The 14,919-nt window shown below is 38.4% G+C and overlaps 2 protein-coding genes across 8 annotated transcripts in view; one reads left to right on the top strand and one right to left on the bottom strand.

The window, feature by feature from the left end:
• The window catches only part of Hacd3 (3-hydroxyacyl-CoA dehydratase 3), a 34,183-nt gene extending 30,632 nt beyond the window's left edge, over positions 1 to 3,551 (top strand). For both annotated transcript variants that reach the window (XM_046426530.2, XM_058573381.1), the window contains exon 11: positions 1,989 to 3,551. In XM_046426530.2, the coding sequence (XP_046282486.1) occupies positions 1,989 to 2,065 (77 nt within the window). In that variant the 3' untranslated portion in view covers positions 2,066 to 3,551. The remainder of the gene's footprint in view (positions 1 to 1,988) is intronic.
• Positions 3,552 to 3,938: 387 nt separating this feature from the next.
• The window catches only part of Ints14 (integrator complex subunit 14), a 35,440-nt gene continuing 24,459 nt past the window's right edge, over positions 3,939 to 14,919 (bottom strand). For all 6 annotated transcript variants that reach the window (XM_046426524.2, XM_046426528.2, XM_046426525.1 and 3 more), the window contains 3 exons: positions 9,938 to 10,056; positions 6,535 to 6,600; positions 3,939 to 4,760 (listed from right to left, as the gene is read on the bottom strand). In XM_046426524.2, coding sequence (XP_046282480.1) covers positions 4,509 to 4,760; positions 6,535 to 6,600; positions 9,938 to 10,056 — 437 coding nt within the window. In that variant the 3' untranslated portion in view covers positions 3,939 to 4,508. The remainder of the gene's footprint in view (positions 4,761 to 6,534; positions 6,601 to 9,937; positions 10,057 to 14,919) is intronic.

Raw genomic sequence — 14,919 nt, 5'->3', positions numbered from 1 at the left:
ACAGACAGAACAAACTAAGAAACAAAAACACACCCACCAGGAAATATTTCTTCCCAAGTCTCTGAGTATTTGAATTCCTTTTTTTTTTAAGTTGTAGATGGACAAATACCTTTATTTCATTTGTTTATTTTTATGTGCTGCCAGGGATTGAACCCAGTGCCTCACACATGCTAGGCAAGCGCTCTACCACTGAACCACAACACCGGCGCCTACAACTAAAAAAAAAAAAAAACAGAGTAGGAGCTGGTTGGTGGTGTAACCCCTTGGTCCTAATTGCACAGGAGGCTGATGCAAGAGGATTGCTTTAACCCAGGAGCCTTGAACTTGTAGCAAGACCACATCTCATAATCAAAAAATTTAAAAGTAAATAAATATAATAAAATGCCGTAGGAAACAGATCTTTATACTTTCCTAGTTTCAGTAGCACATTCCTCATCCAGCCTCCCCAGCTTCTCTAAGAAGCAGTAGCGCAGTTGGCAGGAGGGAAGGAAAAAGCTTCCTGCCACCAGAGGGCTGTTACAGAGCCTCTAGCTCACAGTAGGAACACCCTCCCCTCCCCCGACCACACACAACCTGCTTGCTTACTAGTTTACCTGTATATAAAATTACAAATTCCTGCCTTAATTCATAAAAACTAAGAACTAAAGGGGAAAGAAAGTACATCTGAATTATTATTACAAACATGAGAAATTTAAAAGCCTTCCTGGGGATGTAACTAGCTCACTGGTAGAGCGTGCTTAGCATGTATATGTTATACTGATCTTTTGATTTTTGTGGACCACCCCCACACCTTTTTCTTTAAAATAAAGCATTTTTAACCCTATTGTACGAATGAGGAAACTAAGGTGAGACTAAGCTATGGGATCTACTCAGTGATTAAGTGGAATTAAAATTTCTGACTCTTAATTCTATTTCCCAATTCATGGAATTGTGCTTCCTAGAAAAGCATTTCCATAGTTTCATTGTATTGCATTGTATTTATTTTTTTTTAGATGGTTTTGCTGTTTTTTAAGCTGGTCTCAAACTTGTGGGCTCAGAGTGATTCTCCTATCTCAGCCTCTTGAGCAGCTGGGACTACAGATGTGTGCCACCATGCCTAGCTTGTCTCATATTTCTTCAGACTATTGCTTAAAACATGTTCTTGAGGTTGTCTTGAATTTTAAAACAGGTTATTTCTATACTTCTTGTTTGTGCATTTCATTGTATGCAAAAGGGAATAAAAAATAAATATTGGTTGGTTGCAGTGGCCCATGCCTATAATCTCAGCTTGGGAGATTGAGGCACGAGGATCATAAGTTGAAAGCCAGGCTCAGCAACTTAGTGAGACCCTGTCTCAAAATAAAAAGGGTTGGGCCAGTGGCATTCCTGGGTTCAATCCCCAGTATCAAAAAAGAAAAGAAATATTGAACTATACTTTAAGAACCGTTTATGGGTAGTGTGTTGTCTGCACCTAGCATTGAAATGCCTCAAAAATGAGATAGATGGTCGGATGAGTAGGAATGTATGTGATAAAGTAAAAAGTTAAATGCAGATGTTGTTCACTCTACAAAGATTTTATTTGCTTGAAATTTTCTTAATAGAATGTGGGAAGAGATTAAGTTTTAAACCCCTGGGGAAGAGTTGTGCATTGTTACTGATGGTTCTAAGTTGTACTTCCTGAACAGCCTCAATAAACTTAGTGCTGTAGAATATGAAGAACAGACAGTTGTGTAGTGGTACATGCCTGTAATCCCAGTCTCAGGAGACTGAGCCAGGGGGCTTGAGAGCCCAAGGCCAGCCTTAGCAACTTAGAGACACCATGTCTCAAAATTAAAAATAAAGACTGGGAACTTAGCTGAGTGGTAAAGCACCCCTTAGATCAATCCCAAGTACCACCAAAAACAAAAGAAATGAAAGGAAAAAAAAAAAAAAAAGAATATACAGTGTGCTCACCCCAAGAGTTTCTGGTTATATTAGATGAACATTCTCATTTCTTTTTTCTTTTTCAGGATTATATATAAATTTTCGTCACCTTTATAAACAGCGCAGGCGGCGCTATGGACAAAAAAAGAAAAAGATCCACTAAAAAGAGAGATTTAGATGGTTTCTTGCCAGTTTGAGCCTAATCTATGATTCTTACAGTTTTACCTTCTTGTACTGATGTAAACATTTTTTTTTTTAAAGTTAAAAAATTCTCAGTGAGGCTATCTTTCTTTCCCCAGTAACATTCCTGAATTTACTATATTATCTTCATGTAATACTTGCATGACATGGATTCCTGGTATCTGACAACAGGTTCATTCTTGTGTATTCAGTAATGACACAAAAGGCTCAGCCCTACCCCACTTCATATCGTCGGGTTCTTACATGCCAGAGATATTGTTTCAGTGCTCTATACCTATAAGGTACCCAAGGGGTTACTTGCGTAGTGGGGTGGCATTGACTTGTTGAAAGTCAATTAGTCTTGGTCATTGATAAAACATTTCTGAGTCAGATGGGGCTGGAGCACATTTTACATCTGACATCTTTTGGCCTAGCATCATCTATTACTATAGTGCTTACCTGTGTGGGCATTGAAGGGACAGAGTGATTTGGTAGAAACAGTCAGGGACCTTGGAAACCCATGATTATTTATTTATTTCTAGGTAAATCAGAAATGTTTTCAACACTAAAGAGGGACATTATAAGTGTTCTAAACTCAATGGCTTCAGGGATCAGAAGGGAACACAAATATGTGGGCCAGTTGTCAGTGATACAGTTGCTGACAATATAGTCTTTGGCAAACTGAAACATTAAAGTAGGCCAAACATGCCTACCCAACTTTTGAACTGCAAACATAAAAGTCAGCCTTTGTTCCCCTGTACTGCCTGAGTCCATTTAGTTGTGTGTTTCTCTGAGTGAGGGGTGAGGCTATATACATTTTTGAACCTCACAAACACCTTTTTTTCTGCTGTTGTTAAGATTGCCTTTTTTACCTGTCTGCAGTAGGACACTGAAAACAGAGGGTGGGAACTTTAGCTGGGGAATGACCAGCTGATCCTTTAATAAGGATTCCTGCAGGAAACCCACCAAAAGGGAAAGGGAAATTGAAAAAAGTTTAGAATGGTTGGCCATTGTAAAAAAACATCAGTTTCCTCTAACACATTCCACATAAACCAAGTAAATAAGTGTTAGAAGTAACACTTGTCTAAAACAATTTAAGCACGGTAGCGCTTTGTGTTCTGCCACTCCCGTTGTTCTTGGGGGAAGGGAGACTGGATTAGTTAATGCTATTTCACTGAGCCCAAGTGGAAACTTGAGTTGACCTAAAGCATCTGATTACCATAAGCGGGCTGATTTTTTAAAAACTCATTGCACTGAAGGGTATTTTGCATGTCTGTAACTTCTGTCAACACTTGTTTGTATTGACTTCTGATATTCCTTCAACTGTGTAAATGGGCAGATCAGCTTTGCAGTAGATTATGCTGCATTCTTGTGGCAAAATCCTGTATTCTTAGTGATAGGAACCCTTTTATTGCTGTCTGAGAAAGTGAAAGATTGTGTATTTCTATTAAAAACATTTACAATCAGAATCCTAGTCTTGTGTCTAATGGTTTTCAAACTGTTCAAGTCTTTTGTTCAGGCAAAATATCATACAGTAGTTCAGCATGCTAAACCAAAGATAGTGGCTTGGTTGAAGCCTGAGGGCATTCTTCCAAAACAGCTGGGAAAGTGTTGCTGATGTAAATGAAACCTCCAGAAATTGCAGGACTTGCCTAAGTTCATGAAACTAGCTGGTGGGTTAGGAGCCTGACCCTGAAATAGTGGTCTGTCACGACCTTAGGCAACCAAGTGTGTCAGTCAGACATAATGAAGTCAGTACAGATCACAAGAAATCGTCACATTTATGAATTTGTGCCCCTTAGGAAGCTGAACTATATTCAAGTGATAAGACAGACGAAAAAGCAAAGGACCATTAGTTTCTCAGTAAAACTATTTTATAGAAAATCAAAAAAGCTTGAAGAGACAGGAATAATTTTACACATATGATTGCTGTTTAAAAGTTAGTATCTCAAGATATACCAAAGCACCTAAGGGTTACCACCATGTTTTACCAAGTTCTAAGGAAAGTTCTGGAACACAGTGGAGTTGGGTTTGGACTCAATAAATCCCAGGCAGTCTGGGTTGCTCATCCCAAAGACAGAAGCTTGAAAATGGTTGAGATAAACCTGGAGACGATGCTTCTGGAAGCCAGAGAACTGCACCCTTGCCAGTCAAATTTCCTGAGGAAGGCGGGGTAGCTCCATGCTCATAGTCCTTCAAGCTTCTCAAGAGATGTGCTTCTCAGGGAGCAACAGGAAGCACCAGCTAACCACCCTCAGACCCTTCTTAGACTATCAAAGTCATTTAAACCAGTAAGTGGTGTTCTGAGCCAGCCTCAGGAAGGTTTATGGGTAGTTGTTCCAGGTGAACATACTGGAAAAGTTTTTGCTCTAAATCATTTTCAGTTAAAATGGAAAAAAAAAAAAAAAGGGCTCCAAAAGCCAGTTTCACATTCTTTCAGTACTGCTCCCGGAGAAGTCTGTATGCAAAGGTGTGATGTTGTGATCATAAGCGGCATACTCCGAGGTGCCAGTGCTGGCCAGCTGGAGCTGCTGGGCAGCATGGGTCAGCTGGAATGCGGCATCAGGGTGGGCAGTGTCGGGCAGCAGCGTGCACTCCCTTTCCAGCATGTCAGCCACCCCTTTGAGCAGGTCCAGGAAACCAAAGGCCAGGGCAGCTTTTCGTAAACGGTTCAGCTCCTGAACAAGAATAAACACCAATGTTCCTGAAATGTGCTCTTGTCACATACCTTCTGAGTACCTGGCTTAGAACAAATTTTCCTCAACCCTCAACTCTTAGGGACCATTTTTATGTGAGGACAAATTTTTATACAGAGAAGGCAGTAATGAGAGTGATGATGTAACTGGCAAACGGTTCCTCTATAGGTGACCAGCAGCTAGATAAGAAGACTGAGGTGACAAACACAGGTCATCATCCTCATCATAGTTAAGTAAGCAGTTATGTTAAACATGGAGGTGACCACTTTGCATACCTAATCTATTTACAAATAATTATGAGGAGGGTCACCTTTCCTCTGTTATGTGGGTATGAAAAAGGCTTCAAATCTCGGAAAGCTCTTAACCTTCTGGTTCCTCTGCCGTGGATTCAAAAGAATGATAGAGAACATGTTTAGAGCAATCAGCCAGAAAGACTGTCCCTCCTTAAAAAAAAAAAAAAAAAAAAAAAGGTGGGTAGTAGATGTAAGCAGAGAAATATGAAGAAAGTGTCCCATCAACCACTTAGTGTGATCTGGGCAAGCCATGTAGCCCCTTTGGGTCTCAGAGGTTTTGTTTTCAAAGTAAGGATAACCCCTTCCTTGTCCATTGCAGGCACAGAAGCCAGAGGCTTCTAGCTCTCTTATAGCGTTAGTTATATGAACCCAGAAAAGAAACAGGCTCTCTGACCACCTCTCTATTAACATCTATTAAAAGGTGAAAAGTTCAGAAAGTCACAATACAAGTGTACCATGTTTAACAGAAAGGTTCCAGTTCTGTAGAAAACTGCAGAGAGTCAGGGACTGCAGCTGAGGGGGGATTATGGGCTTCAAGTGGGGAGGGAATAAGGCGGCTAGGAAGCTCTCTGATTGAACTCTGATTAAAGCTGCAAATTTTACTTGATTTCAACAGCTTGCTACATATTAGGTTTGAAGACAACAGTGAATAAAGGTAATGACATAACACCAGACAAAATGGTACATTCTCCAGAAGAGATGCTAGCCTGAGGGTGACTGTGTGTGCCATATTTTAAGATTAGCAAGGTAGGACACATCTGACGCTGCACTTAATCTAATTTCAGTCGAACACAGGATGGACAGGAGAAATGGAGTAAGCTCCTGACTCTACCCCCTCCCTTGTAACTTTAGTCTCTCAACCACTGGTTCTAGACTAGCTAGGCTCGATGAGGAACGACCACTTTGCAATTCATAAGTGTGTGATTTTAAAAGTCATTTCTGGAAGCAGTTTCTCTAGTGTGATAAGAATGTTCTGGGCAATTTCACATCCCAGGAAGTCACATACACTGCTTAGGTTGGACTAGATACCCACACAGGAGTGATCGTGAGGGTGCAGGTCCTTTTAGCTGCCTCCCTCAGCCATTCACAGCAGCACTTGCCTGGAGAAGCCCTCCTGAACAGAGCCTATGTAGAGCTGGACCATCTAAACACTCCTAATTCTTTGATTGTAAGGCAAGAGCAGACCCATCACTTCTGCTGACTAATGATGAGAAAAAAGGCACAAGTCATTCATTTCTAATCGTTGCCCATATCCATGCAGCTACCCAACAGTCTTTATTTTGGGGGTGGGGTGGGGGAGGTGGTACTAGGAATCAAACTTAGTGCCCTTGCACATGTGAGGCAAATGCTGTACCACTGAGCTCCATCCCTAGGCCCCTACCTCAGACTCTTGCTACGTGAACCATTTCTCTTGGGCACATCCCCAGGCACATCTTCTTCTAATGTAATTCTGGTCATCTCACCTTATAGAATGTCTGTGTTTTTTCAGGTAGTTTCCTTGCATTTCTTAAAATCTTCTGTACATCTGTCTATTAAAGGTAAAAAGAATTCCAATGTTAGAATTCTCTGGTAAAAATGGAAAGAATACAAAAATATGGCTCTAAATGTTTCAAGAAATGAACAGGATAACAGTTACAGTGTCAAAGATTCCTTCTGTTTAATGTCAGTGTTCTGGTTCAACATTAGTAAAGCACCTTTCTCCTTCAAAAGATTTGATGATCGTAAAAGAAATCAATCTGTCCCACAGAAAAATATCCAGTACAACCATGTACCCACAACTAGCTGCTTTTTTATAGGATGCCAGGATCATTTAATGGTGGAAGAATCTTCAATAACTGGTATTGGAACAACTGGATAGCCACATGCAATAGAGTGACGTTGGACTGTTAACTCATACCACATATAAAAAAATTGACTCAAAATTGATCAGAGACCTAATATAAGAGCTAAAATGATAAAAAATTTTGGAAAGAGACATAGGTAAATTTTTTAAAATATTTATTTTTTAGTTATAATTGGACACAATACCTTTATTTCACTTATTTATTTTTATATGGTGCTGAGGCTCTAACCCAGGGTCTCCATGTGCGAGGCGATCACTCTACTGCTGAGCCACAACCCCAGCCCCCATAGGCAAATTTTCATAGCCTTAGATTTGGCAATGATCTCTTAGTTATGACAACAAAAAGCACAATTAAGCAACAAAAGCAAAAAAGTGGAGAAATTTGATTTAATCAAAACAAATTTACTTTAGAGCATCAAAGGACACTATCAAGAGTATGAAAGACAATCTACAGAATGGGAGAAAATATTTGTAAACTATTTAGTTGCTAAGGGTTTATTACTCAGAATACATAAACTCAACAAAAAGATAAGCCAGATGGGGTGGTGCATGCCTATAAACCCAGCAACTCAGGAGGCTGAGGTGGGAGGATCACAAGTTTGAGGCTAGCCTCAAAAACTTAGTGATACCCTGTTTAAAAATTTAAAAAGGTGTTTGGGGATGTAGCTCATTGGTAAAGTGCTTCTGGGTTCAATCTTTAGTACCAAAAAGGAAAAAAAAAACTTAATTAAAAAATGGACAAACGACTTGAGCAGATAATTCTCTAAAGAAGATACATAAATAACCAATAAGCACATGAAAAGATACACAATATCTTACATTAGGAAAATAAAATTAAAACCACAATGATATATAACACTTCATAGGACAGCTATCAAAAAAAAAAAATGGAAAATAAAAAAATATCGATGAGCATGTGGAAAAATTGAAACACTTATAACATTGATGTTAAGAATGTAAATGGTGTGATTACTGTGAAAGTCTGGCAGCTTCTCAATACACTCAACCTGGAATTCCATATGACCCAGCAGCACTCTGATTCCTAAGCTTATACCTAAAGTACTGAAAACAGGTGTTCAAACAAAAACTTGTACTTGAAAATAAAAGCATTATTCCTAATAGCCTAAAGGTAGAAACAACTCCCATACCCACCAACTGAGTGGATGAAAAAATGTGGCATAGTTATGCAATGGAATATCCATTCAACCATAGAAAGAAAAAAAAATACTGACTGACACATGCTACAACATGTATGAATCCTGAAAACATTATTGCCAGTGAAAGAAGCCAAATACAAAAGGCCACAAATTGTATTGTTCCCTCCCTTCCTTTATTTATACAGTGCAGGGGAATCAAACTCACTCATGCTAGGCAAGTGCTCTACCCCTGAGCTACACCCTTAGCCTGTATTATTCCATTTCTAAGAAATATCTAGAATAGTCAAATCCATAGAGACAAAAAGCAGATTAGCGGCTGCCATGATCTGGGAATCAATGTAGAGTGACTTGCTATAGGGTTTCCTTTTGGAATGATTAAAAAGTTCAGGAACTATAAGTGGTGAGGGTTGCACAACACTGTGAATATACTAAATGTTACGAAACTGTACACTTTAGGGTTGAAGTGGAATATTTTACATCGTGTATATTTTACTATAATAAAAAATAAACCAGGGCTGGGTCTGGGGCTCAGCAGTAGCGCACTTACCTGGCACCTGTGAGGCACTGGGTTTGATTCTCAGTACCACATACAAATAAATAAAGGTCTATCAACAACTAAAAAGATATTAAAAAAAAATAAAATAAACCAGTTGGGGTTGTGCCTCAATGGTAGAGCGCCTGCCCTGCATGTGTGAGGCACTGGGCTCGATCCTCAGCACCACATAATAAATAAATATATTGTGGCCATCTACAACAAAAAATGATAATAATAATAAAAAAATAAATCAAGTACCAAAACAAAATTTAAATAATTTATAAAAATTCAGTTGGGGTTGTGGCTCAGTGGTAGAGTACTTGCTGGTCACCTATGAGGTACTGGGTTCATTCCTCAGCACTACACATAAAAAATAAAATAAAGGTATTGTGTCCATCTATTTACACACACACACACACACACACACACAAACACACACGTATATATAAAATTCAGCTATAACTGATGGTAAAAATGGTACCTCTGATCCTCTGACAAGGAAGTGCTAAGGTCAGGGATGGAAGAAGGAGGCAGACTTATTTTCCAATTAAGAGAAGAGGTCCCTAACTTCTTAGCCCAGGGAGAACATGGTTCAGATGCCATGGAAAACAGGCTCAAAGAGACTCTGCAGTCAAGGGGAGCTATGCTTGTTGTCGGGAGGCCTGACTGCCTCTTCTCTTGGCTTAGACTCAACTCATCAGAGGAAGAAATGTAAAGAGGTGCTCAAAGAAGAACCTGTTTATCTTAGCTTCCTATGGAAGTATTTTGTGGAACTACAATGTAATGTCTTGGCTTGGGTTCTATTGCAGGAGTGAAAGTAATAGCCATAAAGATGCTAATTTTTTGTTTCAAAGCTATTGTTAAAGACAACACTGGTTATATTATTCAATGCCTCACTATGTGAAAAAATTTACATTAATATCCAATGCCAGGAAAATATGTCTCTTTGGAAGAACTGACACGCTTCTTTTTTTTTTTTAATCAGACAAAGAAAACCATAAAACCCACGTTTCTTTTTTGATGCTGGTTAGAAGGAAGCTCAAAGCTAAACTGCTCAAATACAATTAACATTTTGCCTTGGGGTTCCAGGCACAATTCATTCTGATCTTCCTCTAGGTTTCTTATTGCTCTAAATTTGTAAAAAATGATTTTGCTATATCCATGTTTTACTGTAGGCCATCTCAAATCCTTTTTGGAAATAATAACAACATTAGAAGTAAATGAATTATAAAGTATCAAAGGAAATGAAAATCAAATCAAATGTCTGCCTGCCTGCTGCCCAAACACCTCCTCCTGTCCACAGTGAAAAGCAAAGTAAATGGTAACGGTACCTGCAGGCCGCTGGGTTTGATCCAAACAGTCACATTCTGGGCATAACTGCGTTTGTTTTTGGGCTGCAGGGGGAATGGGCTCTTATTGTCATCCTCACCATAAGGGTTTTCTTTAGCATCTTAAAGAAAAAGACATTCTTGAAATGACATCTGGCAAAACACAATCAATTACATTTCCAATTAGGCTAGCAGCTCTTTGAATAGCTCAATCTGCTATATCCTATTACGTCCATTAACTTCAGTCAGGATGGAGAACCTGTTCTTAGAAGGAAGCCACTGATGTAGGAGACCAAACAACCAATGGAGGCCTATGAAAGTGAAAAACAAGCTTCAAGTCTTTAAAAAAACATGTTTATCTGCTTCATAAATTAAGGCGGCCTATGTATACACATTACAGCGCTCTACATTCTAGCCCAGCACTCTCCTGTGATATTGGAAAGGAACTGTGCCTGTGCCGTCTAAAATTGTAGCCACTAGCTACTGAGCATTCTATAACATATGGAACTGAATTTTATTCTTTTTTTGGTTTTTTTTCATAGTACTTGGGTTGAACCCAAGGGCATTCTACTATTGAGCTACATCCCCAGCGCCCCCCCCCCCCTTTTTTTTTTATCTTGAGACAGGGTCTTGCTAAATTACCCAGGCTAGTCTCAAACTTATGATCTTCCTGCCTCAGCCTCCCAAGTAGCTGGGATTACAGGCATGCGCCAAAGTGCCTGGTTAAAGCTTATTTAATTTTAATTAAATTTAAAGAGCCTCATGTGGCTAGTTGCTACCGGATTAGACAGTCTAGGTCTACTCATCAAAAATAATTAAAAAGGGAAATTATACACAGACAAATTAAGGAAAACAAGGGAAGAAACACTTTTACTAGTGAAGAGCACTCAAAGATTTAAAGCCATGGTGGTTTGACAGCTATGCAGATAAGCAGAGTTTCTGTCTTTTGCACCTGCTTCTCAATTCAAGGACATTCTATCACAAATCTGCAAAGTACACTTAAACTTAACTGTTCCTTATTATTACTACAGTCTGGGACAGAGTAGGAATCATTCTTAGCAATTCAGGAGCTTAAGTCCTTTGCCCAAATATTCATTTTGAAAACAAGAATAAGATCCATTTCTCTGAGCCAGATAGTCTCTAACCCTGATTTGGTCACTAATCAAAACACCTTAATACTGGCCTCAAATTGCTTATTTACCCTTCCTACTTCTCCAAAAAATATTGTCCAAACACTCCAACGTATTTCCATTAATACTTATCAATATATAAACCATTTTTGGTCAAGCTGAGATCCTACGGGTACTGTCCTATAAGGCATATTTATCTCCAATTTCCCTGCCATTATTTCTGTTATTCCTCTTGTCCGGAATATGCTCCCATGCACATTCATTCATTTATTCACTCATTCATTCATTATCTATAGTAAGATCCCAGTATATAGCAAACAGTGTTCTAGGAATTGTACCTAGAGAATATAGTTTTCTGGTGCAAGGAACATACAGAATAAAGAATCTTTATTAAATTCCAGCCATATACCAGATATTTTACATATACAGCTTATATTCATGCAGCAGTCCTAGAAGGTAGACATTATTAGTTCCTTTAAAGATGAGGAAAGTAAGCTTCAGAGAGGCTGAACTAACACAGGTTTGATAGTGACTCAGCGGCCTTGGTTCCAAGGTTGACACTTTTCCCACACTCAACACTGCTATTCCTTACTTGTCCACTTACCTATCTATATTCCAGGTCCAGATCTTAGCCTACTCCCTCCATGAAGCTGTCCCAGGTTTTTCTGGCAGAAAGTGTTTTTTTAAGATCCTATTATTCTATAGCATTCAGTAATTAGTATCAAATATCTCAGGATCTAGTCGTAACCTATCCTGAATTTTGTTTGGAGCCTATATATGGTAACTGCATTAGCAGACAGGAAATACTACATTTGTGAAAAATGAATAAGAGACTCTTAGAAATAAGATAGAAATAAAAAAACAAAGGCATGGTGAAGATGAAGATACCTCATAGAAGGCAGAGAAAAATGGGTAGGAAAAGACAGAAAATTATACACCCCCACCCCCACCACAAATAATATGCTCTTGAACGAGAGAACAGGGAATATAAAGATAGGAAAATCAAATAGATAATTTGTGTGCTCTTTACTGAAGAACATGAAGTGCCAGACATAAAAGGTTCATTGTGCTCACACAGCAAAATGAATGCAGATACCAACAACTATGAAAATCATTCTAAAAATTCAAAATATCAGAGATACAAAGATCTTCAAGGAGTACAGACAAGATACAGCCCAAGGTCAAAGGCCTGGGAGTCAGCATGGTACTAGCCTCTTAGTAACACTGGAAGCTAGAAAAGGCAACAGAGTGATGCTTCACAACAGAGAGAAAACATTTTCCATCTTAAAACTCATTCAACCAATCAATGAAGTGTAAAGGATGGAATAAAGGAGTCATTTCCAAAATAGAAGATCTCAAAAAACATTTATTTCCCATGCACCCCTTTCTCAGTAGGAGTCATGCAAGGAGATTCATGGAGAGATGTGAAGGGAAGGCTCAGGACGACATATAGGCAACAAGTATTAAAAAAGCCAAAAATAACATCTAAAATATATATAAAAGATCAAGAACTAGCTATATACTTACATTATTTAGTAGTGTAAATAAACATCAAGAGAGAGCCAGATATGGTGGCAAATGCCTGCAATCTCAGCAGCTCAGGAGGCTGAGACAGGAGGATCGCAAGTTCAAAGCCAGCCTCAGCAACTTAGTGAGGCTCTAAGCAACTTTGTGAGACCCTGTCTCAAAATAAAAAATTAAAAAGGTTGAGATGTAGCTCAGTGGTTGAGGACTTCTAGGTTTAATCCCTGGTATCAAAAAATGTTTGAATTTTACTATAGGAACAGAATTAGGAGTAGGAGGGACTATTAGTACTGTTTTGCATGTTCTGCTTTGAAAAACACAAAAACAGTAGTATCCACCATTATAAGTCTATTGTATATGTATTTTACATATAGTCCCTTGATAAATGCTCTCAACAGCCCTCTAAGGTAGATCTTATTCATTATTATTTGTTATCATAATGTCACTCCCAACTTCTTAAGACTGTAGTGAGAATTAAGTGAGTGTCTAGCACAGTGCATGGCATGAAGTTCAATAAAATGTTAGTTATTATTACTATTTTAAATATTTATTTTTTTTAGTTGTAGTTGGACACCATAGCTTTGTTTTATTTATTTATTTTTATGTGGTGCTGTGGATTGAACCCAGGGCCTTGCATGTGTTAGGCAAGCGCTCTACTGCTGAGCCACAATCCCAGCCCAAAATATTAATTATTATTATCCCCACTGAAAAGAAAAAAAGACCCAAAGAAGGAAAAGACAACAACAACATGAATATAGGACAGTTCAATGTGAATGAAGAATGAATATAAGGAGTGTTGCTAGATGAGAAAGGAGTCTGAAAGCTATTATCTTAAATTATGGATAAACATCATTGGTGGAAACTATCACAATAGTCTAGGTCAGGGGTTTGTTAATATTTTCTGTAAAAGAACAGACAACAAATATTTCAGACTTTATAAGTCATGTGGCTTCTGACATACTCAACTCTGCCACTGTAGCAGGAAGGCAACCATAGAAAATATGTTAATGAATGAGTGTGACCGTTTCAGTAAAACTTTATTTAAAAAAATAGACAATGGCCAATTTGGTCGGTAGGCTACAGATAATTAACTTTTAATTTTAAATGAAAGGTAAAGCCAAAAGAAGCCAAGAACAATAATGAAAGACAGAATGAACGTAGGAATGCTACAGAGTCAAGATGAAGGACATAAGAAACTCCTGTCTACAGACACTCATGCACATACACACACACAAACAACTTCCTCTACCATGTATTCTGTGTTCTCCAATTATGGGCCTATTTCCTACTTATTTTGAGCCAGCAATGTCCTCTTTGTTCCTCTGTGTTTCTATTCCTCTTAAAACTTTACTTATTTATTATTATTTTTACTTTTTTGTGGTGCTGAGGATTGACCTTGTGCATGTGAGACAAGCACTCTACCACAAAGCTACATCCCCAGACTCTCCAGCTTTAAAAACTCCAGTCTTGGATCCCAAATCAAGGATTGAATTGTTGCCTGTCTTTTGAGTTAAGCATGGTTTTTAGCTGGGTGTGGTAGCATACCCTGTAATCCCTGTAACTCATGAGGCTGAGTCAAGAGGATCACAAGTTCAAGGCCAGCCTCATCAACTTTGTGACACCTCAGCAACTTATCTCAAAATAAAAAATGAAAAGAACTGGGGGTATAACTCAGTGGTAGAGTCCCTGGGTTCAATCCCCAATACCAAAAGAAGAATGGTTTTTAGTTGGGCATTGTGGTGCAAATCTTTAGTCCCAGCAACTTGGGAGGTTGAGACAGAACTTCTGGAGTCCAGGAGTTTGAGACTTGCCTGGGCAATATAGTGAGACTCAGTCTAAATGACATATATAGAGTATATTATCCATCAACGAGAGAATATACTTTCTTCTCAGCAGTACATGGATCCTTCTCTAAAATAGACCATATATTATGCCACAAAGCAAATCTTAGTAAATACAAAAAAGTAGAGATACTACTCTGCATTCTATCAGACCACAATGCAATGAAATTAGAAATCAATGATAAAATAAAAAATAAAAGATACCCCAACACCTGAATGAACAATGGGTTGCAAAAGATATCAAGGAGGAGATTAAAAAATTCTCAGAGGTAAATGAGAACACCGATACAATATATGCAAATCTCTGGGACACTATGAAGGCAGTTCCAAGAGGAAAGTTCATTGCATGGAGTTCATTCCTTCAAAGAAGAAAAAAATCAACAAATAAATGACCTAATATTACATTGTGACTCAAAGCCCTAGAAAAAGAACAACAAATCAACCCCAAAAGCAGTAGAAGACAGGAAATAATTAAAATCAGAGCTGAAAT

Source organism: Marmota monax, unplaced genomic scaffold (assembly GCF_021218885.2).
Source record: "Marmota monax isolate L192 unplaced genomic scaffold, Marmota_monax_Labrador192_F-V1.1 WCK01_AAM20220418_F8-fsc00078, whole genome shotgun sequence".
Taxonomy (NCBI): Eukaryota; Metazoa; Chordata; class Mammalia; order Rodentia; family Sciuridae; genus Marmota; species Marmota monax.
Note: the sequence above shows the minus strand (reverse complement) of the source record. Positions and strands in the feature narration are given on the sequence as shown.